General features: G+C 38.6%; 1 protein-coding gene across 3 annotated transcripts in view; it reads right to left on the bottom strand.

The window, feature by feature from the left end:
• Positions 1–27,304, bottom strand: part of LOC139971688 (xanthine dehydrogenase/oxidase-like) — a 54,945-nt gene that overhangs the window by 19,188 nt on the left and 8,453 nt on the right. Inside the window, exons 1-10 of one of the 3 annotated variants that reach the window (XM_071978375.1) lie at positions 11,376–11,529; positions 10,909–10,997; positions 10,011–10,068; positions 9,432–9,528; positions 8,495–8,603; positions 7,652–7,840; positions 4,212–4,286; positions 3,591–3,671; positions 2,542–2,683; positions 1,898–2,065 (exon numbers count right to left, since the gene is read on the bottom strand). In XM_071978375.1, coding sequence (XP_071834476.1) covers positions 1,898–2,065; positions 2,542–2,683; positions 3,591–3,671; positions 4,212–4,286; positions 7,652–7,840; positions 8,495–8,603; positions 9,432–9,528; positions 10,011–10,068; positions 10,909–10,980 — 991 coding nt within the window. In that variant the 5' untranslated portion in view covers positions 10,981–10,997; positions 11,376–11,529. Of the gene's footprint in view, positions 1–1,897; positions 2,066–2,541; positions 2,684–3,590; positions 3,672–4,211; positions 4,287–7,651; positions 7,841–8,494; positions 8,604–9,431; positions 9,529–10,010; positions 10,069–10,908; positions 10,998–11,169; positions 11,231–11,375; positions 11,530–27,304 lie in introns of those variants that run through there. The other 2 variants (XM_071978378.1, XM_071978376.1) reach the window with 2 other exon arrangements.

Genomic DNA, 27,304 nt, shown 5'->3' with positions numbered 1-27,304 from the left:
GGCGCGTATTACTATCTAAGCGGAGCGCCACCATAGGTTAGCGCGCAGCGTACAAGCAAATTTCTGGTTTTGGTACCCCCAGATCACCGGAAATGGCACTTCTCGGGCTTGAAACTGACCAACCATATGTACACTTTTGCCTGAGAACCAAGTTTTTTCCAAATACTTTTTTTCTCATCTATAACCTTTTTGAAGATTGTCACCAGTCACACATCATGTTCGACTTCACCACATATCCTGTGGATCATTGCTTTTGTAGGTGATTCTTCATCGCGGCCCACAATATCCGTCAGCCCCACTGTTCAGAATTTGAAAATTCACAATTCTCGTGAATAAATTCACTTCAAAACATACCCATAATGTTGCACAAAATATCATCTATGGACAACCGATATAGAAAAACCTCCTTCAAACCCTAACAGACGGGTCAAAATTGCACGAGTATGATGAAGTATGATGAAGAATGTTGGTTAGGGAATTTTCGAAAATTCAGACGGCTACTAAAAAATTTCGTTGAAGGAAATAAAAATACACCAGATATTTCCGAAACCGAACACTACACACATCGACAGTTTTGAGCATGGGCGCAGATCAGTCTTGGATAATGGTGGGGACGCGTGTCTGTTCTATGACACTATCTAAGCGGAGCGCAACCATGGGTTCGCGCGTAGCGTACGATTTTTTTGGGCAAATATACCTCCCAGATCGCCGGAAATAACACTTCCCAGACCTAATGATGCTCCTAAACCTCCTTAAGTTTTAGATCTCATGGCTTAGAAATTTAGTTTGGAGAAATACATGGGCGTCTGCAGAAGGAAAATCAGGGGACAAATAATCCAAGTAGACTTTTGTATATACGATGGGTCTGGGGTCCTCTATATAGACTGCCGCAAATGCGATTTCCGTCCTATATTTAACAACTATGGATAAAATACAATAAAATGAGAACTGCTGCATGTCATTTGCACAATGCTGGATCAAACTGCGCCAAAGTTCAATACAGGGGAACTTGAAATGCAGCTATTGGTCAAGACAAATTGGTGGGGACACGGTATTTCATGTCCCCGCTATTGAAAAAGTTGGTGGGGACGCGTCCCGCAGTCCTCACCAGGATCTGCGCCCATGGTTTGGAGGCTGTTTATCGTGGAACGCCATTTTCATGCTCACTGATATGATGTGATATCTGCTGTTTGCTTTACAAATTCGAATAATTTTGTCACTGTTCCTCTTTCTCTTCCCGTTTTCTTGCCGTATTTTCTACTCCATCCTTTTCCCCTTTTCTCTTTCTTCTTTTTCTTGTCCTTCCTTCACCTCGTTGAAGTTGGCAAGTGTATACAGATCCAAAGCTATTCAACAGCAACAAAACGTTATTTTGTGTATGTCTGTTGTGGGGTGAAGTTAGCGCTATGAGCTACAAGTTCCAATGCGCAAGGTGGGGGAAAGTGGCTAGAAATAATGTATGGGTCAATTCTAACTCGGTTTTCGGTCGTTAATTGTTGATGTAGCCTACCGGTAAAAGGTTGAAATGACTTTAACAATTTCAAATATAATAATTTGATTTATTATGCCATTTGGAGCACATAACATAGGCTATAACAGAACATTACTGGCAAAAACTAGGGGGGTTGATTGTGTGGGCCAACCCCCCTCTTCAAAAAGTGGGGGGGTTAAAACAAACCCAACCCCCCCTGTTTCTCCGCCAGTGACCAATAACCCACCATTTTTGTACTGAACAAAGCCTTTTTTACTATCACCTGCTCTGATTGTTACTTATGGTTTGGCAAACTGATCGATAATCACTAGCAAAGCCTTAGACATACAACATGTTCGGAACCAAACATATAGCTTTATAATCTTCGCTAATTCGGCATGCATGCGAATTAAGTACTTAGCTCACCTGAAAGGTTATTTATCTGTTCTTGCAAGAAGGTTTCCAGGTTAGAGAAGGTAACAGAAGAACCGATAAATATCCCATCGTCAACTACCTCCAAGTGAATTAACTCTGGGATATGACTAGCACAAAGAATTGTGGTGTAGTCACAGTTTTTGTACTTCACATCCACACCTTTAATATGAGAAACGAATTCCCTGTATATCATCGTTTGCATTCTTCAGAAATATTAACAAAAATAAAAAGACAATATGTAACAGATGAGAAATTTCCTACTTTATCTACCTAGCAACATACTTATAATCATTATTGCAGTCGTTGTGCTTGAAGCTGTTGCTATAGTAACGAATTAAAGTTGATATCAAATTTGCTGAACTTACGAACTAACAAGCTATTCTAAGACTTTGTATTGTCTCTTAAGCATTTTATTTTAGAATAAATTGTACCGTATTTTCTACAAACGATTGCTGTACAGTGTTGGAATGAAAATTACAATAAAAATACATCTACAGCCTACATGGTTTTGTAGCATGGTTTTGTGTGCTACGGAAAACAAAGCAAAGTTGATGTAATTTTTTTTTTGTCAACGTATTTAAAATTGATGACCCCAAAACATTTGTTGTAATCCATTGTGTATTTCTTTAACATACCTATGCTAGTGTTGCCAGCAATTATCTTCGACTCTGGATGGGTAGATTTGATATCGAACAGACCCTGCAGGCTGTTTGGACGGAACCATATAGCCTCATGACCAGAGAGTTGTACTCCCTTTGTTCCTTCCTCTGCCAGCAGCTACGAAGAAAAATGGAAGACTGTAAGCGGTTGGCTGAGTTTTGCTACCCATTTGGAAGTTACATATCATCATAAATAACTATAATTGTGAATTATTCCATACGTACAATCAATGTATTTCATCTTGCTCAAAATTTGGCAATCTACAAAATCTAGTGCAAATTTGCAATGAGATGAAAATAGGATTGAGTGTTACATACAAGTAACACTAGGCCAAGGTACATATGCCATCCCATAAGATAATCTGATCACACGTAGAATACACAAGAACAACTCCGGGAAACCTGTGCAATGCAAATTTGCATAAATACATGTTTCCATGAGTGTCCAAAATATCCGGAAACCTTTTGAGAAGACTGACAAAAATGTGTGCTTCCTTCAACGGGAACAATTAAGCCAATACAAAACTGGTCTCATTTCTGTATCTCATAAAACCATGTGTCTCTTGGCTAGGAACATTTGAAACATCTTCTTGCACTGGATTCTTTACCATAGGTTGAAAAGTATAACTTGTAGGGTTGTAACAGTTTTACCACGAATGCATTGATTAATGTTTTCGGTAGTATATGTAACGAAAGGACGGTTTGGAACTGGAACAAAATGTGTCAATATTCACTATTCCCATATTATGTTCCCGCTTTTCACACCAATTGAATGAAACGTATGTGTACTGTTGGGTTCTAAAAATTGCAATAGTGAAATTTGTTACCAGCATTTGAATCAAAATACATTTAATCTTAAACAAGCATAGCAAGCAATGTCAAAAATATTCTCTTAAAAACAACGAAACAAAACGGTTTGACGCGTATAAGTATAATAAATATTAAAATTAAAGTAACATATTCCTTTGCGTGAAAGTAACTGTTCTTAACTTCAGAGACACCATAACTTAATTACAAGAGCTAACCTGTAGTTCTGGTGGAAATATTACATCCTGTGTCGGATCGTAGGTTTGCCAGTCCTGGGTTCTAAACAGCTTATTAGTTAACTGCAAAGATGGAATCAAAATTTAAAAGAAGTTGTCCTGGTAAAGCTTGAGAAAATATTAAATAACAATAAATGTTGGCACAAGTCTAAAACATATTTCGTTTTAGTTACAGCATAAAAAAAGTTAGAATATAGCCTACCTTTGATTAACCAAATTAACCAATTAAACTGATTCCGACTATGCATCTTGCAATCTGTTCAGACTTTTTAATAAATAAGAAATGCACAAAGCACAAAAACTCTCAAGATAAGAGGCATCACACGTACATAAGCATGCGTATTGCGCTACAATGCCCCCCCCCCCCACCCACACCCAAAACAAAAGTAACATGCAACATATCCAAAATTAATGCAGAATCAAATGACCTTATTCATTTGGAGAGTTTTACTATAACAACTTTACCAACTAAGATCAAAATAGGACACAGCATTCACAGTTTGCTGTCGTGTGTTTCAAAATCAAATGATTTCCTCTTTGTGTTTGAAGATTTGAATTGCACTTTTTCATATTTAAGGCCATATCGAACAGAGCAAGACTCACCCCAAGGTTTTCTTCCTCTGATGAAAGTTGATTGGCTTGGCAACAATCTCCTTGATTGGTACCCCCACAACATTTCTAAAAGAGAAGTTAAACATATATAATATATATAATTGCTCATATCTTTCTTTTCACGTTTTAATTGAAAGTACAAAGGATATACCCTGACCATGCCCAACTAAGTCACTAGACGTAAAAGAACTGGAAATAAAACAAGCGAATCTTGTCATCTATTGAATTGATGAAAATGAAATGCAGGCTATTAAAACATTGGAGAGGTTTGAAAGAACTAGTAAACACATAACTTAGACTAGATCATGAATGTTTAATTGAAAGGCAGCGTTTTAAACGGTTTAGGTCAAGTCCTTAGCAACAGAAGAAAGCCAAAGATTAATCTGTTCGGTTTCGCAGCAACCCTGAAGTAAACAATGTGGTTTATAGTAGTCATGGTATATTATTAAGAGGCGAACCCATCTTTCGGGTAGTATGATGGTCAACTAATTTGATTAAAGTGTTGAAAGGTTCAGGTAGTCTGATAGAGGGCCAATTCATCGTAATGAGAGCATAAACATTTACACAACCTAAAAATAATATCCACCAGTTAGTAAAGATAATGTAAATATTTACGACCAAAGTAAACCTTTGCTGCACAATTGTATACATGAATTTTTATCAAACAATACAGGTCACTATTCCAATGCCTGTGATAGATAAATGACAATTAAGATACATTTCTTAAATGTTTCACATTATTAACTATCATTTATTCACTTTTGAACATCTGGGTATTTCTTCATCATATATAGATTGAAACATAAGTAGAAGGCAATTATTCTTTAATATTTAACGTTACGGATAGTCCCTCCGTTTAAAAAAAAGCCCAAATAAATGTCAATTTCATTACAATGTTATGACAGTAAACTAAATTTGTTACTAAGAAATCAAAAAGGATTGCGCAAAATCCCTTGCGGATATTTTAGTTAGCATTTTCAAATGTTTGGTCAAGCTCAACAGGCTAACGGTCGCCCGAGACGACTACATTTTGTTGCGGACGTCCACAGTCCTCTTCATGGTCGTCCGATGCTCAAGCAGGTTCTTAACATGTACATTTGACAAACTTGAAAATCGAATTCCTAAATGTACAAATGTTTACTATATCTTACCACACATTAATTAGAATTGTTCAAGTAATATTTAAGCGATAGGAGTTGATGCGATTTAACTATTCAATAAACCATTAGTATGAGTAACATAACAGGAAAATTTTCCTGCGATAATGCAGCAACAAAATATGGATAAATAATTAAATTCCATGCGCAGCGATTTGATGAACGAACGTTGGTAATGTTGTTCTTCTGCGTAGAGATTGTGATCATTTTATGCTATGGTTATGCACTACGTCAAAACGTTCGGCAACGCGTACTGGGACGCAGGGTATGTTACCCCACCTTACTGGAAAATCAAAAATTCTGTGCCGTGTCGAACTCAGTATTGGCGCCAACTTCAACATGGTCTTAAACTCTTGGACGTTGAAGTAAGAGGAAGACAATCGTTGTCTCTGTTCTTCCATTACGTCTAAATTACCCAGAATTGGATAATGCTTTACTGACAAAAGGTTCAACCTTCCATGGTTTTTTTTCCACAGGATGGACCCCTGCACTGGGTATCTGGATATCCAATGGATAGATAGAAGAGTGGATGGATGGATATAGAGGGATAGATCGATTGATAGATCGATGGATAGATGAATGGATAGATGGATGGATGGATCGATGGAAGGAACGATATATTCGTGCTTCATTTGCATGACGTTGCCGGGGTGGGGTGTGCAACAATCAAGTAAGTAGAATGTTTTGGCGTGCTTTGGACAAGCGTTTAGCAATGAACTATATTTCGGAAACGAATAAATTGCTATTATGCAATATTTCCATGCACCTTACATAAAATATCTTTGCGATCAAAAGCACACCTTCTCAATTATTGAAATACTGTATCCTTCCAATCTGATATTAAACCAATACTTCAGCCTTCATTCCAAAGTGATGTATTTGCTTTATTTAAACACTCTGTCGCATAGACAGTAATGAAGAAGGTAAAGAAGACACCTAAACTAACAACCTTTCAACTTTTAATCAAGCTTTTATGTGTGCATAAGATAATGATTAACTGCATCCATGTGATTCAGCAGAAAACGGTTTCTGTTGTAAAGTAGTTATAATGGTCTTTAGCTTGTCTGAGTCCACGATAAAGAATGAATGGCTCTTTGTGAGACTATAACACATCTTATTTAAGCAATATTTCATTGTGTTTTGCTCTTTCTGTGGAAACATTTAAAATTAGCATGCACATTTAAAATCGGTCAACCAACCTTAGCAGATAGGACTGCATTTTTTCTATACTATACTTTTAATGCCCAGCAATCATATTGACAGTACATGAACGGTATTAACAGCATGTTTCTATCAGCTTATGGTTAGGAACTGTTCGTTCCGTCAATATGAGTGCTTTGACCCATGATAAGGGCGGATAATAGACAGTGGCATTAACGTTAGGGAATTAAATAAAAATGACTGGATGAGCAATGGCAATTATGAACAATGCATATTTCATTCATTAGAAATCAGAGAAAAAAAAATACCAGTCCAGACACATTACAAATACGGTAACACATTTCACTAAAATACTATACACAAATATCCCAGGTGTATCCCCCAAACGTATTCAGGCCAACGTTGATAAAGGAAGTTGGGGGGGGGGGGGGCGGTGGTAATGGTGCACGTAATAGGCCCAACGTTGGGCCAATCCAATGAAAGGCACTGACACCAACAATGACCTGATATTTGGTTTTCCACAGTTGGAATGCAAGTATTGGTCCAACGATTGTTCAATATGATATTACCAATTTTATTGTTGGGCTTATTCTATTCAACATAAGCCCAACGTTAAGTATCCAACAACCGCGATGAAACCATTGGACCAATATCGTCAAGAAAATTTAATATTCAATAGTTGTAAAGCGTGCATTAGGGCAAGGATGGTTCAATGATGTATAACTAATGGTTTGAATTACTAACTATACGTTATCCCAACGCGTAGTATTCAACTATACAAGGATTACAATAGTGACCCATTGCTGATCCGCACTGGTAGTTGTATTAGATTGAACCAATATTGCTAAGACACTTCATATCCCATAGTTGATACACAAATGTTAGTGTTATGACATTTATCCAAATAATGGTCCAAACCACAAGACTTTTGCTCGGTTATCAAGAGCAATTTCTTGACTGTAAGCGCCACTGAACATAGCCCGACGTGGTATATTATAGGCACTACATAAATTCAAAGTAAGTAATATCATCTTGCCGATACCTGCCCAATTAATTGGGTTCTCTGTGATCGTATTACACTTTGGCATTCCACTTTGCCTAAAGGATACTTACCTTCGTAAATGTCTTAAATCCTTCTAGGATTGGACGATATCCAGTACATCTGCATATGTTACCTAAAAGCGCTGCTTCTACCTGCTCCATGGTGGGCTGAGGGCTGTTACGGAGTAGGGCGTACATGGACATCACAAATCCTGGAGTACAGAATCCACATTGGGAACCATGAGCTAGGGCTATCCTCTCCTGTCATTGTTAGGAAAGAACGCAATTCGGCGTAAATTAACCAATGTCACAATATTCATAAATACACAGAATTGTACACAAATTCATTTGTCGAAAAGTCTACAAGAGTGTCTCACTTACTTTGTTATTTGTAAAATAAATTTGAGTACTAATCAGAAGACCACAAGCAAATCAAAGCCAAAGAGCTGCTTTAACCAACACAAAAAGTTTATAAAACGTTATTAAAACGTTTCGTCTTTTGTTTTGATAACGTTATTTGTGGTGTAATAAATATGTCACGAAAACGTTTTCAGGCTATTATTTCAAAACATTATTTCGTTGAACATTAATGTAACATTAATATCTCATAAAAACGATATGCCGAAGTTTTTATAACACCACATTTAACGTTATAAAACATATTAGAGAGGCTCTTTTTAAAATGTTATGATAACATTTTGTGTTTGCTGAATGTAGACATATTTGGTACAGAGAAGGAGAGAGAAAGGAGGGTGGGAATTCGTTTCAAATGAAGATTGTAGAGTGTATTGGTCTTGCTTCCTTTGCATGAGAAAAATTACACTGCAAGAAATGATTTTATGTGATTCTGAACGAAAAGTGCCAAAATTCCTTTGCACTATGGTCACATGTTTTGCCTCAACATAGACATCCTACCTGTACAGGATGCAACTTTGACCTGGTGCTCCCAATACCTTCCACTGTTGTAACTGCCATATGGTGAACAGAACACAAGGGTGTTAGGCAAGTATTAACCGCCATGTACCTGCAATAAAAGAACATTGCCCTTGACTTATCCTTCAGCGTTAACAACATGTAGACTAGTCATGAGTCTGCACATAACTTTTCTTGCAATTGGATTGTGTGACAACAATATATATGGAAGAGGTGGAATGGATTAAATTTACCATCGATATCAAAACAATATGGACAGTTGATAACAAGCTGGCGTGAGAAGGCGAAGTTGAAAGCTATCACATGCATGACTTGTACTATGAGATGTGCAAAATATGGTCTAGAGCAGGGGTGGGCAACCTACGGCCCGCCGGCCACATGCGGCCCGCCAGTGATTTTATGCGACCCGTGAGATGTCTCAGAAAAAAGAAAAAAATCAATGAATTTTACATCATCACCAAAAAACGAGCTAGCTGCTTAGAATTTATCGGCACTAATGATGCTGTCAGGTAGGCCTATTATCCCAATTATATATCAACTGTATTTTATTGACATTATATGTTTTTGTGAATACAGATTAAGTACACACACCTATTGCTTGAAAGTCCTCGGAATCAAAGGTTTGAAATTAACAGCAGTTCGTTGGTTAGGTGTGGCCCAGTTAATTTTTCACTTCTTATATCTGGCCACTTCATTAAAAAAGGTCGCCCACCCCTGGTCTAGAGGCTCAGAGGAATTAACAAAGGAACCGACGTTCTATGTCCATGATGTTCCTTGTGTGTGGACTTGTGGATAATATTCAGAGGTTTTATGTAAGTCATATGCAGTTGTTGTTGATTGATGACGGATCCAGGCTATCGATAATCTAATCTTATAACCGATGCTAGAGACAATCTTGTAGTAGTTAGAATTAAGTTACCTAATCTTCTTGTCTTTGACATCATAGTATGACAGCATTGCAGTACAAGCACCACAGCCTCCTTCTTCGCAGCTTTTCTTGGTTCCCGGCAGAGACACTGAGTAAGGGTAAAGGGCCATAAAAGCATCATAAGCATTAGCACTGGCCGCTGCTTGGTAACTATGTAACCACAGTGTATGGCTTATTGGTATGTAAAAAGTGTTACTGGATGTTAAATATACGTACCAGTTACTGTAATTTACATATGAATAAGAAAACAATACGGACATTTCCCTCCTAAACAAATTAGTATCGCAACAACACAGTGTTTAACTACACTCTATGGTTGATAGTTGAGGCCCCAAACAGCTTTATGATACACCGCAATATATAAAAATGTTCCTCGTGTAAAATATGACAATGGCCCACATTAATTGTTCATTTAAAATTATGTTAAATTACAAAACTAAATTGATACCCCGTGACAAATCATCAAACAGTACATCGCTGATGATCATGATGTTCATGAATAATGAATTCTCTTGCTTTCTCTGAAAAAGTAGTTGTAACCATGCACGCACGTATAAGTTTTAAGGATACATTTGCATCGTAGGTAGGTATTCAGAGTCATCCTGGGGTCAGGATCAGGCTCTAAAATCTGGAATCAAAACAAGAAAAATGTGCTAAAATAATATCACGCTAAAATAAAATACATAGCACAGAATTGTGTACAAGCAAATACTTTGGAAAGTTATAACTTAAGTTTGAAACTATAACTCAGATATTTAGTGGAATATACATAATTATATATTGTAACACGTAAACGGAGCCGCGGGTGATTGTCAACATCTTAAACAGAAGAATTCCACGTAGGCCTGTGTACATTATGAATCAATTCACATTACCTAAATTGTTGCCAGAAGATATTAACATAGGGCAAGGCAACATGCTTTGAACGAGTGGCAACCTGTACAAGCACGAAGGAATTCTTCAATCCTATTTTGTGAAGTAGATTCTCACGGTTTTGAAAATAACAAAATGTTTATAATTTGACAGAGGCGTCAGACATTCTTCTACAAATTCAATAAGCTACCTAAGTCACAAAATACCTAGCAATGACGCAACCGGAATATTTAATATATCAAATGTGCTATTGCATACAACAAATAAAACAGTGAGTGGGTATGTCTGTATGTGACACACTTATAATTGAAAGCTGCTACATATTACCCATTTTTTACTTCTAATGATTTACTTTCACATAGTCAAATAATTGTCAAGATGGTTGAAACAATTGCAATCCTATTCAAATAATAATAAGACATTAACATAGCAAATCCAAAAAAATAAACTGACTCAAGTATAAGAGATACGCCGCTCTAATAACAGATTTTATGACTCCTCTTATAAATTTTATATTTATACTGGAATGAATAAATGAAATTTAGAAAACCTTACTTTCAGGTCACAAAAAATTTACGTGAACCACTTGACGTACCTTTTTCCCATTGCAATAGAACAGAAGGACTTCAGATTCAGCTTTGGTTTCTCCCATTTTCAACCCCGACATTAAGGAACCACTCTTGGCTGCAACGTGAATAGAACATTGAATAGAACATTTAATGATGAAATATTTTTATCACAATGAGACTAACAAAATGTGTCTGTTTAAAGAGATTCGATTACGAATTGACTACGAAAAATGTATTTTTCATTGAACTTTATGGTGATACACGGTAACTTCCGTGCTTCCACTAACTTTGCGTTCTGCGATACACTTATGCAGTTGCTCTTAACATCGCGATGTTACGGTATACCATCCCATACGTTTCTGCATTTCGTACCAAGGAAATATATATTTGCACATGGTCAGCTATACCCTTCAATTTAGCTTGGAGACACATAGGCTAAATATCAACGTTAGCATTTAGGCCTATATTGTTAGCAATTGTATAGAACACCTACCTTGCTATTTGCTATGTAGGTTGTGTTCCACCAGTAAAACTGCGTAGGTATACATGCAAGATTGGCCACCTCGATCAGTTGAACGAGAATGAATTGGTTAGTGTTAGCTTGATTGTGAATTGTTAGTTTGGATAGAGTTCAACAGTTCAAAGTGCTATTCGAGCCTATGGAACGCCAAAAGGCTCACATGATGTCGAGAATGTGAAACATATGAAGCAACTATTATGTAAACTGTAACATTGAGCTCACTTGTGTGTAAGTAATGGTCTCATTCGGTGCTTGTAAAAAAAAAAGCAAATTGCTTACGCCCAAACTCGTCTTGGTTTCGAGTTTTAGTCTACAATGCAGTAGCATAAAGCTTTAAACGTTAAAAGAACTTTACATGCAACAACAAAAAAACTCCAATTTCGTTGTAAGCATACGATCGCTTAATCGTCACGTTTGTCGTCCGTTACAGCTTACGGTAGATATATGCACGTAGCTTTTAGAATATGACAGTTTGCAGAAGGTTCTTTCAGGGTTTTCGTTCACTTCGTACACTGCTGACGTGCATAAGGAACCTCGCAAGATCCTCAACTTCCATTCATGCATATGATGTTACGACGTTAGACATTAAAGTATAATATGACTCACAAGAGAGAATTTGAGAAGGAAAAGAGGTTTAAAACAAAGTATCATTTCTTTCTTACTTTCAGCTGAAAATAGAGAGCTCTAAACAACATACAAGAACTAAAAGTATTTAATAGTAGATGAAAAACTTATATGTAATCCTTAGCGCGCGCAGATGTACCACCTCTGGTGGTTGGCCGACTTCCGAAAATAATCAAATTAAGGCGACACCGGTAAGAAGCTCATTGAGATTGATGGGGTTTGAAACCTTTGAATGTTAAGTTGAATCATGTTTTCTTAAACTTCCAATTGTGTTTCCGGGCAGGAGAGGCGGAGAGGAGGGATCGAGAGAGAGAGAGAGAGAGGTGGAGAGAGCTACGAAGGGAAAACCTTTCCGTACGGCGAGCCACGTGGAGAAGAAAGCAAGCTATTTTTACGAATGTAAACAAATTTAAATCAGTAAAGTAAAGTAAATGTCATCACTACATGTTAGTTAAACGTGCACATGTTTCTACATTAAAATAAAAAGGTTTAGCTTAATAAAGGCTTAACACAGGATGGCACATAACGTAAACACGATCGAAACTCTTTACTTAGCAATACAGCTATACAACGACATTAGCAGCGCCACTGTGCACGACATACCTGCTTCTTGAACTATGTACGGCAGTAATACACTCGCAATACCTTGCCGATGTCACAGTGTAAAATCTCCCCTTAGTATTTTCACCGGGAAGTATATATATTGTTTAGTTTAAAACATCTCACCGGATAAAATTGTATAATATCCCCTATACCCAGTGTATACATGGCATGCGATCAACGCTGTTCAAGTTCTCTAAACGGACAAATTGGAATTTAGACTGGAATTGGAATTCAGACTACATAAACTTATTCGATACAACGCGACACTGGCGTAGGAAGGTACTTTTGAGTGAGGGGGCTGAAGACTGATGGACGGCCTGGGGGAGGGGCCTCAGATGCAGTTTGGTGCAATATAGCACACTTCAACACCCACTCCATTTTGTAAACATAATTTTGTATTTTCACCTGGCCTTAGATGCAATTTGGTGCTCCAAATGAGATTTTTTTCTCATTTGGAAATGAAAAAGGGGTTTTCTGACTTGCGAAGCGGGGGGGGGGGGGCGGAATGATACTTCCGCCCCTCCACATTTTTTACTGGGGGGGGGGCTAGCGCCCCCCAGCCCCCCCCCCCCGGTTCCTACGCCCTTGCAACGCGACATTAGATTTCTGATGATCATGACTTTGCATAGCGTGTATACTTTACAATCAATTTATACAATAGTCGCTGCAGACCTTGTTCACTACCTTCATAAACCGGTGACCTAAATCAACAGATGTAAGTATACGCGGCATATGCAGTAATCTGACAGACAGTGCGAAGTCGAAACAGAATACAACTCATCCATGGTTCAAAGCAAGGGTGCACTATGGTAATTTAGGAGAACCATTTGTGTTGAGAGTTAAACTGGTAACTGATCCCACTAATGAACAATGTATTAAGCGATTCCATTTCTCTGCTCTTCCGTATTATTTCAGTTTGAAGAGGAATTGAATTATAAGAATGCACAGAGGGGAGGAAAAGAGATTGTCTAGGCGTAATAGCAGTGGCGTGCTTAGGATTTCGAACGGGTTCAAATTTCGTCGACTGATTTCTGTAGGGGCGTGAACCTTGACAGAAGGATCAGTGTGGATTCAAAGCTTGTTGAAAGGATCGGGTGCTGCTCCGAGGTCATTAAATCCAACTCCCACGTAGGGAAACACATTTTTAGCCCTCAAAAGGGTGCTTTCTGAGACATATATATTTAAACTATACGTTAGGTGTATGTGAAGTAGCTCTAGAGACGCAAGAATGTGCTAATGAATAATAATAAATCCAAACTTGAATCGACTGATTTAATTCAGAGCTTCATGAAGTTTTATGGGAGAGCCAGAGGCGAATCAAGGATTTTGTAAAGGACGGCTTCTGCCCTGTGGAAACTGAAGCCAATTCCCATGTAGGGGGTTTAGGGTCCCCCCCCCCCCCAAAAAAAAGAAATAAACATTTGGATGTAAAATGGTGCATTGGAGGCATGTGATGCTTATATATACATACTTCGTGTGAAGTTGAAGGGGGGGTGGTGGCCGGGGGTGGGGTTCGAACACCTGGGGGAGTGGTTCAATTCTTCTTTCCCACTGATTGGAAAAATCCCCGACTGGACAATGACCCGCTCTCTTACCCACTTGTGCACACCACTAGTATATATACGTTGAATTCTCCCTTCGGTGTTTCAAACGATCGCTCACATCCTTCTATGAGTATTGTATTTGATAAGAGGGAAAAGAGGGATGTCTCAACTATCATTAAATTTTCTTTAAAATCTAAATCCTAAGCTAATCTCAAGTGTATAACTATTGTAGAAGTATTGTAGAGGGGGAAACCACAAAGTTAATTTGAAACAAAGCCGAGCTGCGGGGGACCATGCCCACTCCCCAACCTCTCCCACCTTAGATCGTCAGTCGGGGGGAAATAGTTCAGTCGGGGAACTTTTGCATGTAGCAGGTGAAGAAAGCACCACTTCTACGGGGTTTCTAATCTCTCCCCCCCCCCTATATTTTCAACCTTTTAAAAAGTAATATGAGCAATGTGTTTAGGGATATTTACATGTAGACCTCATTTACAGTCTAAATATCGCTCAGAAATGCATCGTTTGCAGTCTAAATAATCAAGTTTGTTTCTATATATGAGGTGGAATAAATAACTCTTGATAGGAAACGCTAACATGTACAGTGTTTGCAGTACACACATGTACAGTGTGTACATGTGCAGTGTGTAATAGTGTTAGGTGTATTTTTTTAATTTTTTTTGTAGCCTACATGTGTGTATTGGTTGACTTTCATTTTATAGTCTATCAATTTAATGAACTAAAGCAGTAGCAGGCAAGTACAATGCAAATAGTATTTGTTTATATGACATTGAAATCTGCGCAGTATTGAATTGAAGTACAATACCCAAGCTCAAGACATAGGGAACGTCAAAACAGTCAAAAACTTTTTGTTTGTTGTAAAAATCCCAAACTTTGAGATTTTTCATTTCAAAATAAGGCAAAACACCCGCCTGAAATATGTTGTACAAACAGGGTAGTACCGGTACTATATCTCTTCCTGCAAAAAATAATCAGAATTTTTAACATGACGCGTTCTGAGTTATTGGCTGTTACAGAAGAGCTCTTTTGTACATCAGAGCAACTTTACAAGCTCATAAATTCATATTGAAAAATGCAAATACCCTGATATTTGCTTAGGTGTAAGGATTATATACTTATAATTAAAGTATGAAACCCTTACAGCTCTAGCATGGTTACTTTGGTGAAAAATTGGCATCAAGACCCCTTCCTCGTGCTAAATCGCAGCATGAATAGCAATATTATCGGAAAGCATTTTAATCATTATTTTATATTGTTTTTACTAGACATACTAACCTCTGAAAGAATCAAGTACCCTGAATCAATGGTTTAGGAGAAATATATCACTAAAAATAGCACATTTTTTAGTGAAAAATACCAAAATCGAAAATTTTAACACTTTTAAGTTGACCTTACTCCACAAGACAATGTTTTTGTAGCCCAACTTGTTATATTCCTTTTTTATGGGATAGACTATATATGCATCTGTAATAGAAAGGTAGTAGGATGTTTAATTGCTGTGGCGACAAATGGCGGAATTTCAAAGTGTGACAAATCGGCCAATGTTGAAGCAATGCAACTGACATTTTCAGAATATGCTTATTTCATGGTGTTCCAAGCATTCAATAAATTTATGAAGTTTTGGAGAGGGTGCAGCAACATCCATCCGTGATTTGACACGGAATGACCCATCATACAGTTTGTACAACTTACAAAGTTGTTCTGTACAAAACGAGGTCATCTTTGACAGCTATTATCTCAAAAGTTTCATGCTGAAAAAAATCTGATTATTTGTTTTACAAGAAATTTAGTACCACCCTGTTTGTACAACAAATTTCAGGAGGGTATTTTATTATATTTTTTAAATATGATCCTTGCCTTCGTTATTCCTTTAATGGTTCAATTCAAACAGTTGAAAACTACAGTATTTTTATGCTGGCATTATGTCTAGACACTCCTTTTTCCTTGATATTCGACATTCATAGCAGATGCACGGATATCATTTAATGGTTCACTCAAATCAGTTGCCAAGTGCCGTATTTTTATGCTAGCATTTTATCTAACTTTAATCGTTTTATTTTATTTCGACATTCACGCCATTGCACGCAACATTTAATGGTTCACTTAAATCAGTTGACTAATTCAGTATTTTTATGCTGGCATTTTGTCTATTATAAATCGTTTTACTTGTTTTCGACATTCACGGCATATGCACGCAACATTTAATGGTTCTTTTAAATCAGTTGACTAGTGCCGTATTTTTATGCTGGCATACATGTCTATAGACACTCGTTATACTTGATTTCAGACAACTCACAGCATATACATAGCCTATAACATTATCATATACACTTTAGTTTTTTGCAATGGTATGCCGTCTATGCCTGCATATATGGTAATTAACAAGCTCTGCAGCCAAATTTCTCTCTTCGCAATTTGACAGTAATTTTGTTATTGTATATTAATTAAAAGTTTCTTCATTAAATGTTTTTGTACATGTTTAGGCATACCACTGCACGCACCAGCCAGCGTATTGTAATGGTCATTATATATTTACGTATTTCGTATTCCTGCATGTAGAGGTATTTTAAAGTGCAGGTTTTCATGGAGGACAGCAGCCTAGACGCAAGGTTTACTGAGCCGACTCAAACATTTTTCAGATGTTGCGTCCCGTGGACGTAAGATTAAAAATCACAGTAATAATACTGCTTATATAGCAACTTCTAGAATTGATATTGGTGCACAATGTAATTTCATCGTTGCATATAAATTAAAATACTTAATAAATACAACGAGGTTTGCAGGGATGTCAAAGGTGAACTGTACTACCTGGTCGTACATGTGATATGACATGAGCATCTACGTGACGAATAATACTTTTGAATGAATAGCACTCTTCTTTAGGGTGTTGGGCAGTTGGGGTGGGGGATCGGGTCCTTGGTATACTTTGGCTCACTTGGAACGATTAAAGACATATTTCAGACGTTGAAAATCTTCATAGTTATTTCCATTGTTGAAATATAACATAAAGATAGAAGAACCTTGTTGATGTTGGTTTAGGTCTGAAATAATCTAGGGTCAACACAGGTCAAAGTCTGTACATCTTGTAAACACCATATTGTATGAAGGGTGGTAACATTGACAAGTCTCGCCAGATATTGTACTTGGCATATAGTGTACCATGTTAATTGAATAAGAACACTATGAATAAGAACACCCTATCGATATTGGTGGAGGTTAAAGATCCTCTACGGTCAAATGCATTTTTGCATTGTGGATATTGGAGTTGAAAGGTAATATTAGGTTAGAAGAGTTCCAAAGGTGTGGAGGACTAAAACATGGTCTTGTAAGAAATGCTAACATTTTGACAAATTTCCCAAAACAAATAAAACATAAATTGGCAGAGTTAAAACATGGGGTTTTGGGCGCTCAGTATTAAGTAGCCCCCTTTTGTCTTTGGCATAGATCAAATGTCATCTGGGGCAGGCGCGGCGGAACGGAAAAATTATTGGGGGGGCTAATGTGTGGAGACTATCTAAGCGGAGCGCCACCATCGGTTGGCGCAGAGCGTACAAGAAAATTTTGGGTTATTTCAAACCCCCAGATGGCCGGAAACGGCACTTCCCGTGTGTTTTATGCTGCGAATACCTAGCCCTAAAATATGGGTCTCAAGTCTGCAATTTCTCAGATTGCACGTAAAAGTCTGTAAAAACATTGTAATTTGTATATTCGATGGTGTTTTAAGAGAGTAGCTATTATACTCGTAGTGTACTCGCAAAGACGTTTTTGAGTGTAGTAAGGGCAGTGGCAGAGCTAGGGGTATTGGTCGGGGGGGGGCAAGAATGGTCTGTAGGGGCGCTTTCGACACTATCTAAGCGGAGCGCCACCACAGGTTGGCGCGGAGCGTAGAGAAAAATTTTGAGTAAAGATACTCCCTAGATTGCAGGAAATGACCCTTTCCGGGCCTTGCTAATTTGCAGATAAACGGAGAATAAATAGGTGTCGTCGCCATTTTGTCGGAAAATTACACCAACAGAATATGACAAATGTCAATAGGTATATGAGAGCGCAATAAAATAGTCAATAATAGCGAATAAGTAAAAAGTATAGTGAAAAGCTGAAAAGGTCGCCAGCAGTCCATTTGAGTCTGTCGGGGGGGGGGGGGGGGCATCCGCCCCTGACTGTATATATGGACGCTCCGCCACTAAGTAAGGGGATGTTGGAGAACTGGCTGAAATGAGGCAAGTCATTGGCCTAAGACGAAGTTGTGTTACGCTTACTGGTACTCACACTCACTGCTTCCACTTTTCACGGGGCGTGAAGACGCGGTTGCGGTGACAATGTGGTCTATAGCCAGGGGACGGGCCGAGGGTCCCCCAGCAATTACTAAAATTATTACACCTATATAGTATACGTGTGCATCGGACAGATCGACAAGTATGCATTGAAAAATGGGCAGATGCACGTTTCGGAGCCTTGGTAAATATTGGGGGGGCTTATCATGCATTTGCCCCCTCAACTTTTTCATTGGGGGGGGGGGGCTGAGCCCCCCCAAGCCCCCCCGGTTCCGCCGCCACTGATCTGGGGTCAAGAGAATGTGCGACTTTCATTGCTTCAGTTGCATGACCATGAGGTGCTTAAGTACAGTGTCATAGTATGAAGAAAGCCTTACAAATATACGGCATGTAATGTTTGAAGGCAAAACCAAATATACAATCCACATTTAAATTGTGTTACTCTATGATCAAGCATGTTTTGTTTTTCTTGCATGGTTCCACACAGAGACAAACTTCTTTGCACAGAAGAGGAAAAGAACTCTCTTGGAAGAAGATGGTGGATCTTCAGAGTGATAATTATTTCTATTACATGATCTTTCTCTGACAATGTCATGATTTGTGCTTTATTACAATAAATAGACAGTACAGAAAGCTTTCAAGTCTTATCATGAAGCTATAAACAGATAGCTCCATGGTCTTATTAACTCTTTTCTGACAGTGTTGGAAGCACCAGACGGTGCCATCCATTCTGAATCTCATGTTTCATTACACTCACAACGCGAATAACCCGTCTAAAGTACAGAAGTTTTCGAAATGCTTTTAGATGTCATGAAATTTTCGTATAACATTATCATAACATTTGTCAAAACATTACTATAACGTCTTTACCACTTTTCTGAAACATTTGAAAAACATTGTGCTGACATCGAAATAATGTTATTTAAAACGTTGTGAAAATGTTAACCTGCTATTGTAGCGACTCAACATTAAACGTTTTCATAACATTATTTAATAACGTTGTCATAACATTTGCCAAAAAGTTATAACGACTTTAAAACATTTTCTGCAACATTTTAAAAACGTTGTACTGACAACGAAATAACTTTGCATAAAACGTTGTAAAAACGTTATCCTGCTATTCTAGCAACTACACATTCAATGTTTTTATACTGTTATTTTATAACGTTATCATAATAATTCTCAAAATGTTATCATAACGTCTTTACAACATTTTCTGCAACCTCTTAAAACGTTGTGTTGACATCGAAATAATGTTATATAACACGTTGTGAAAACGTTATCCTGCTATTCTAGCGATTTACCGTGTTAATAACATTATTTAGCCTATAAGTTGGATAGTAATTCCTTAATCAGTTCGGTCTATAAAAATATGCCTACCGATATCCATATGTATTTACAGTTCAATAGTTTTCACCCACATAATCTCATGAATTCTATTGTTTACAGCCAATGCCTTTTCCTCCTACCCACATCGGTGATAATGAACACCAGGTATCAATTTTAACTTCTGATTTCTTGAATGTCGGATACCCCCATCACTTAATTAGACAGGCGACACTAAGTACTACTTCATGCAGCGGTGTAAATTAGTGGTGCTACTACCCTAAACTGAAGGTGCTTCTACTCAAAGTTGTAGCTACTAAAATTAATAAATGATATTATTAGATGGTAAATAAAAAGTGAAACGGCTAACCACACTCCCTGATGATTGTACGTGTTTACATTATTTTACAGGGCCGCATCCAGGTTTTTAAAAACGAGGGGTTCCAAAGAGTACCGTATACCGAATGCATATAAATGAGTCTGCCCGAAGTGCCGAATGGGAGAGGGTTCATGAAGGTGGTGACTCCCTACCTTTTGAGAAATTTTGAACAAATTACAATCAATGGTCCTCATATGCTATCTGATGCAATATTTTGCAACATTCGAAGCAAAATTTATGTTCAAGAATTTCCATTTTTTTTAGCTCAGTCTGTCCGATATTTACGATTTTAATGAAGGGAAATGAAGAAACTATTCCAAGAAAAGGAAATTGGCCCCTATCCCTTTGAAAATATTTAGCTTCACTTCTTTGTCAACGAGATCATAAAAGTACACAGCCATATAGGAAGCATATAGCATTTATACTTATACTTATATTCGTATGTGATAGCGGTAATAAATATGAAACACAACAAACTACATATAATGTAGTGGTTTTATGTATGGATGGTTGCATATTTGGTAGTCAGTTAGCCCGAAATAATTGAGGTTTTTCAATTATCGAACCTACTTATATAGTGCGCATCCGGCGAAATGTGGTGTGCTTTATAAATAAAGAAGGACCACTTGAATTAAGGCACCTGTATGGTTTTCCTGAACCTTACTATAGCAGTAGTGGTTCAAAATTGTCAAAACAGTACGTTTCAGAAATAATTAATAAACGTTCTCCCTCCGCGGATTAGGCTATTAGGGATGGGGAAGGGGGAAATTCAGTCGTCACCAAATGGAATGGCCTAATATCATGGGATTACCCCAGACTGAAGTCGGTGCAATCTCATTTGCCTGTCGGTACCCATGCATGCAGCTTAGCTAATGGTTTAACACATGGATATTCTGTATGTTATTCAGTCCTTTCATTATTTTATTCGCTTTCATTATAAGAAATTTTAACTTAACATCGCCTTAAACAATTTAAAAGCGCGAAAAGCAAATAAATATTGACATAAATTCTACTGTATACGTGTGACAAATGAATGTTTACATATCTACCAGGTTCAGTTCCGCAACGAACTGAACTTCATGAAATAAACCTCTGATCGTTCATGGTGCATCTTCCCTTCAACCCTCAGCAGTTGAGGGTATAAATTTGTTCACTCCTAAAAAAAAAAGGGTTCCCCTCCCCCTCCGCAACTATTTTACTGTGATTTCGGCGGCAGAGCTGTAAATCTTTCGGCTTTGGAGTTGAGAAAACAACAGCGCGCATTCACTCACTTGTACTGTCATATTACAACGAAAACATTGCTTGATGATCAAGTTCTTTTCTTTGGAAAGCATGGTTCTTTGTGGATGCGTTATCGAGAAACGGAAAAGAAACAACGTTTATTCTTGTGTAATGACCGAAACACAGGTTCATGTTGCTACTGTATGGTATTTATTCAACAACAATAAGAAATGAAAAAACCCTGCAAAGACAAAACAAAAGGATCATAAATACAAGATTAAGGTAATTACTTATCATGGATAATTAATGTAAATTAATTGTGCACTGAGAACCAATACATGAGTGACGAGGAGTCATAAACATTGAGTATTGTTCTTACTTAATTGAATATTGTTTCATTATTTTCTCAGATGTTGGTCATAGCAAAGCACTAAATGAATCCAACAATCTCAATTACTACAACAAAAAGAATTTAAACAAATCACTTAAGGAAATAAAAAGAATAACAAATCAGGTGACATGTCATGTGACCAACTTCATTTAAACAATTGGGTTGCTAAGGAGATTATAGAACTCTCAGGTCTGATAATACCATTTAATACTAATTAACACCTTCACCAATCTCCAGGAATCATGGTTAATAGTTATAAGTTTGATCATCCATCACTGATTATGATAACGACGAAAAGGATAATAAGTATAAGCATAATAGTATACAACTTAGCAATAACATGAGGTAGCGCACATTGTGACAAAGATCTTATAATGTCAAGGCCAAGGCCCCACAACACACGTGCGTTAGGATAGCACGGTGGTGAATGGCGATCTACGGTGACAGGCAAGTTACTTAGGTTACTTAATTGACAGCAATTTCGAAATCAAATACACTCTTCATCACTCTGCAATTAAATCCTATCAAACAATCATGAATTAAAGCTTACCCTGAATATAATATAATCTTGTCATGTAAAAGAATGGCTCTGTAAAAAGGAAGATACGACCATTCACGAAAAGTTGTAGTAGTAGCAAATGATTCTCAAAAAGTAGTAACGTAAAATAGGTGGCGCTCGTCGCCTTTACCAAGTCCATCGGTAAGGGTTACCACTGTTACACCTCCCCTTCCTTTAAACAATGTCGTCCCTGACATTAATCAGAAGAACAAGACAGAAAAATAAAACTTCAACATATTTACAAAAAAAAACAAGCAAGCCTTTCTAACCTGCTTCAGTAAGCTGTCAAGTAAGTCCAATACATATGGTAGTCGGTGTGACTTAAAACCATAAGATTGGTTGTAACATATCATTCTACATTTCAACACTCTCATGTACTCTAACCAAGTATTTCAAGACAAAATACATAATTGCAATTGCTAACCCTTTCTTAAACTGAGTACCAATGAGCAAATGTTACAAAATGACAAGATAGACTGAATACCACTGATCGAGATAATACAGTTACATGCAAATCTTGAAATAGATCCCAGCAATAATACATAATCCGAATGAACCATTTTGCACAATGCTGCATGCAGGAATGTGATAGATGAAGCTCTGCTAAATAGGCATTTAATACCTGGAAGGTTGAATACATATACATTTGCCAAAACATCTACACAGTGCTTGAGTGGTGACAACAACATATATACAATAAAATTAAATTGAAAAGAATTCTTTCCAAACCAACCTAAATCTAACGAACACACAAAAGCATATAACTGTAGGAATCAACACTAACACTTGGCAAGCATCTGTGCCAACAGGAGCTGAGTTTGAGATATATTAGCTAAAACAGTTGGGTCAACAAAACTAGTTCGAACCTCTTGCTGAATTGCAGACCTGGGAAGTTTACTAGGGTTCGAGTGCACACCAGCATTACTTCGGGATGAACGCCTCAAGGTGTTGTTCCCTAAATCCTTTTCGTTTACGTATGAGTTCATATCAACAGAGTCACTGGGAACTTCATGGTCTACGTCTGCTGTAGTGTTAGCTTCATCAGCATCGGGCATAGGCGCTGTAGCAATTTCAATTGACTTATTGCTATCGTTACGGCTGCAAGGCTGTTGGGCGTCGGGGTTGACATTCTGGCTTAGGGCTTCAACAGCAGGTACTTCCTCACTTGGCCCTGCAGGTTCCAAAGTTTGAACCAATTCCTTTGAATCAAGTATGTCTCTTCGGTGCAATGTCTTTGTTGTGCCATTTCCGTCAAGGGGTTCAATGACATACACGTTACCATCAGGATAGGGACGGTAAATAACTTTATGTGGGATATCGTCCCAGAAATCTTGTATCTTGTTTCTACCCTTTACTTTCCTGTTCCTGGTATATACTCTGGCGCCAATTGGTAAACTAGTATTGGGAGCTGGCTGGCCATGTTTTTCCTGACGTCGTTGTGCTTCCTTCTCAATATTGGATGCAGCAATATCAAGAGCTGTCCTTAGCCTCTGATGGTGATCTGCCATCCACGTCTCGTCACTCTCAATACCCAACAAATGATCAATGGGTAATGTTGGTTCTCTTCCAAAAAATAGATAATGAGGGGAGTATCCAGTGGTGGTATGTGGTGTTATATTATATGCATACACCAATTCAGGAAGATACTTATGCCATTTTCTCTTCTTATCCATAGACAATGTCCTCAAGCGGTCATGCATTGTCCTGTTAAAACGTTCGCATTGTGCATTGCCCTCCGGGTGGTAGGGGGTGGTGTGTGTTTTCTTGATGTTGTACAAATTACACAACTCCTGGACTAATCGGCTCTCGAAGTTCCGACCTTGGTCGCTGTGGATTCTCTCTGGGATACCAAACTTGATGAACCACTCTCTGAATAGAACCTGAGCTACTGTTGATGCTTTCTGATCTCTTGTAGGAACAGCCTGCGTAAATTTTGTAAACACATCTGTAAGGACTAGCACATTTTCTACACCTCCACAACTGGGCTCTAGCATTGTAAAGTCAATTGCTACAATTTCCAGTGGCCTTTTGGCAACCACTGAACCCATGGATGTCTTGATCTTTGGTCCACTTTTGGCAAGTGTACACCTCGGACATCTCCTGCAGTACTCCACAATGTCATTAGCCATGCCAATCCAATGACATCTTAACCTTGCCAATTTAAACGTTTTCTCTGATCCCTGGTGACCAGTCTGGTCGTGAACACAGTTGAGGACGGTATCTTTTAGTTGCAATGGTAGGCAAATCTGCTGTACCCTCTGTCCCTTTAAAGTGATTGTACGGTACAGTATACCATCTTTCTCTGATATACGCTCCCATTCTCGAAGCAATTTTCGTGCGTCTCTGGATTCCTTCATTAGTTTACAGATAGTTGGTTTCTGTTTCAGATCCCAGTAATGTCGTAATCTACTTACAACTGGATCAGTAGACTGCAGTCCAGCTATCCCTTCAGTGGACATGGAGGGTAGAGGAAAGGTGGACGATGGTTGAACTCTCTCTGGCAGACTATGTAATTCTTACTGCCACACCTCCTGGGTACGTTCCTGTATCCTTTCTTTCACCTCATTTGGAAGAGTTATGCCCGAAGTGGACATTGTGTGAAGGTCACCAGCAACAGCAACAATTTCCCCAAATCGAGCAGAGACGGGTTCTTCGCCATGGAATTCCTTTCTGCTCAATGAGTCAGCATTCACATTGGACTTCCCTGATCGGTATGCAATGTCAAAATGGAACTGGGACAACTCAGCTGCCCAGCGTGTTTCCACTGCCCCCAACTTGGCAGATGTCTTTAAATAGCTCAATGGGTTATTGTCAGTGTATACGACAAATTCTGCCCCCAGCAGTAAATCTCTGAACTTCACTGTGATGGCCCAGTGAAGCGCCATCAGTTCAAGCTTCATACTACTGTAGTTACTCATCTGCTTCTCATCGAGCTTCAGTCCTCGGCTTGCATAAGCTATAACAACTCGTCCAGTCTCCTGTTGTTGGGAGAGTACTGCTCCGAAACCAAGTAAGCTTGCGTCTACTTCAAGAATGTATGGGCGCTGAAAGTCAGGGTAGCCCAATACCGGTGCTGTGGTAAGCTTTGATTTCAGCTCAAGGAAAGCTTCCTCATGTTTTGCCTCCCATCTGTCTGCAACTGATCTGGTTGGGTTGTGAGGACGTTTTGCTTTACATCTCTGGCCACCTGTCAGAGCATGGAGTGGTGCTGCTATCTTGGCAAAGTTTGCAACAAAACGTCGGTAATAACTTGCGAGCCCCATAAAGCTCCGCAACTCTCTTTCAGTTTCAGGTCTTTGCCAATTCTGAATGGCTCTCGTTTTCTCAGGATCAGGGAGAATACCATCCTTGCTAACAATATGGCCAAGGTATCTCAATCGTTCCTCATACAAGTAACACTTCTCTGGCTTGACTTTCAAATTGTATGATCGCAGCCTACTCAGAACCATCTCTAAACGTTGTTGTGTTTCCTGGAACGTTCGCCCAAATACTAAAATATCGTCCAAATAGATAAGGACTGTTTGGAAGTTCTCATCACCAAACACTTTATCCATCAATCGCATGAATGTCGCTGGGGCGTTTGTTAGTCCAAACGGCATTCGTGTGAACTCGTAGAGACCTCCTGTACCAACTCGGAAAGCGGTCTTTTCTATATCACTCTCAGAAACCGGGACCTGGTGGTAACCGTGAGCTAAATCAAGACTACAGAAGTAGTTAGCTCCTTTAAGTGCATCTAAGGCTTCTTCAATTCTGGGAATGGGGTAGGCATCACGGTGTGTCTTTGCGTTGAGAGCTCTGTAGTCTACACACATTCTCAGGCTGTTATCCTTCTTTCGAACTAGCACCACTGGTGACGCATATGGGCTAGACGATTCTCTGATAATCTGTCGAGACAAAAGTTGTTGCAGGTGGTCACGAACTTCCTTCCATCTGTGAGGTGGAATTCTCCTATGTGGTACCCTAACTGGTTTATCGTCCAGTAGGATAATGCGGTGTTCCACCTTATCGCAGAAGCCAAGGTCGTCCTCGTGCTGGCTGAAAACATCATCATACCTATGGAGCAGAGCTCTTAGCTCCTCCCTTTGAGATACATTTAACTTGTCACCAATAGTCATCTTGGATTCCAGTGGAATAGCCCTTGTTGATACTTGTTCAGGTGGTTCTGATACAGTCTGGAGTTCATTCGCATCAACTGTCTGCACTTGTATTTCATTGACATCAACTTGTTTCACCTGGACCATCGACCCTAATGATGCACCTTCAGCAATCCCAACAGGAGCCCTTGGTTGGAGATAAATGTCATGATTCGAAAAATTAGCTACCTGCAACGGAGCAACACCACTTCGATCAATGGAAACAAGTGTTGGTGCAACCTGCAAGCCAGTGGGTAGGTGTGTCCTGTCCTCAGCATTCAACTGTGCAATCATGGCAACATATGGTTTTGAATCAGTCGAGGGTTGGACTGATACCTGTATGGACGTAATGGTGTTTGCAGCCACCAGTACCAATTTTTCAGCACATACACGAGCAATACTATGATCCACACCTTGGTTATTCAAATCTTCCTCCTTTTCCTGAAAGGCAGCAATAACATGAGCCAACCTCTGGTCTTCTATGGTGCCAGATTCCAGAACAAGTTTATCTTGAAAATCACTTCCCCATTTGTTCTCCAGCAACCTCTGCATTGCTCTGAAAATATTACATCCCAGAACACCAGGCACCATCCTCTTCTTTTCTACAAACTGGGGGTCACAAGAGTCTTTGACTACCAAGAAACCCATGCCTGGAAACACATAACCCAATACAGTAATGGGTAACTCCACATATCCAATGTATGGGACATTTACACCAGTAGCACCAGATATCTTCAGAAAAGCACTTACATCTACCAGCTCGCCACTCTGGGTAATGTGCTCTAGAAAAAACGACTCAGTGATCGTAGAAACCTCAGCACCTGTATCAA

Source organism: Apostichopus japonicus, chromosome 8, assembly GCF_037975245.1.
Source record: "Apostichopus japonicus isolate 1M-3 chromosome 8, ASM3797524v1, whole genome shotgun sequence".
Taxonomy (NCBI): Eukaryota; Metazoa; Echinodermata; class Holothuroidea; order Aspidochirotida; family Stichopodidae; genus Apostichopus; species Apostichopus japonicus.
Note: the sequence above shows the minus strand (reverse complement) of the source record. Positions and strands in the feature narration are given on the sequence as shown.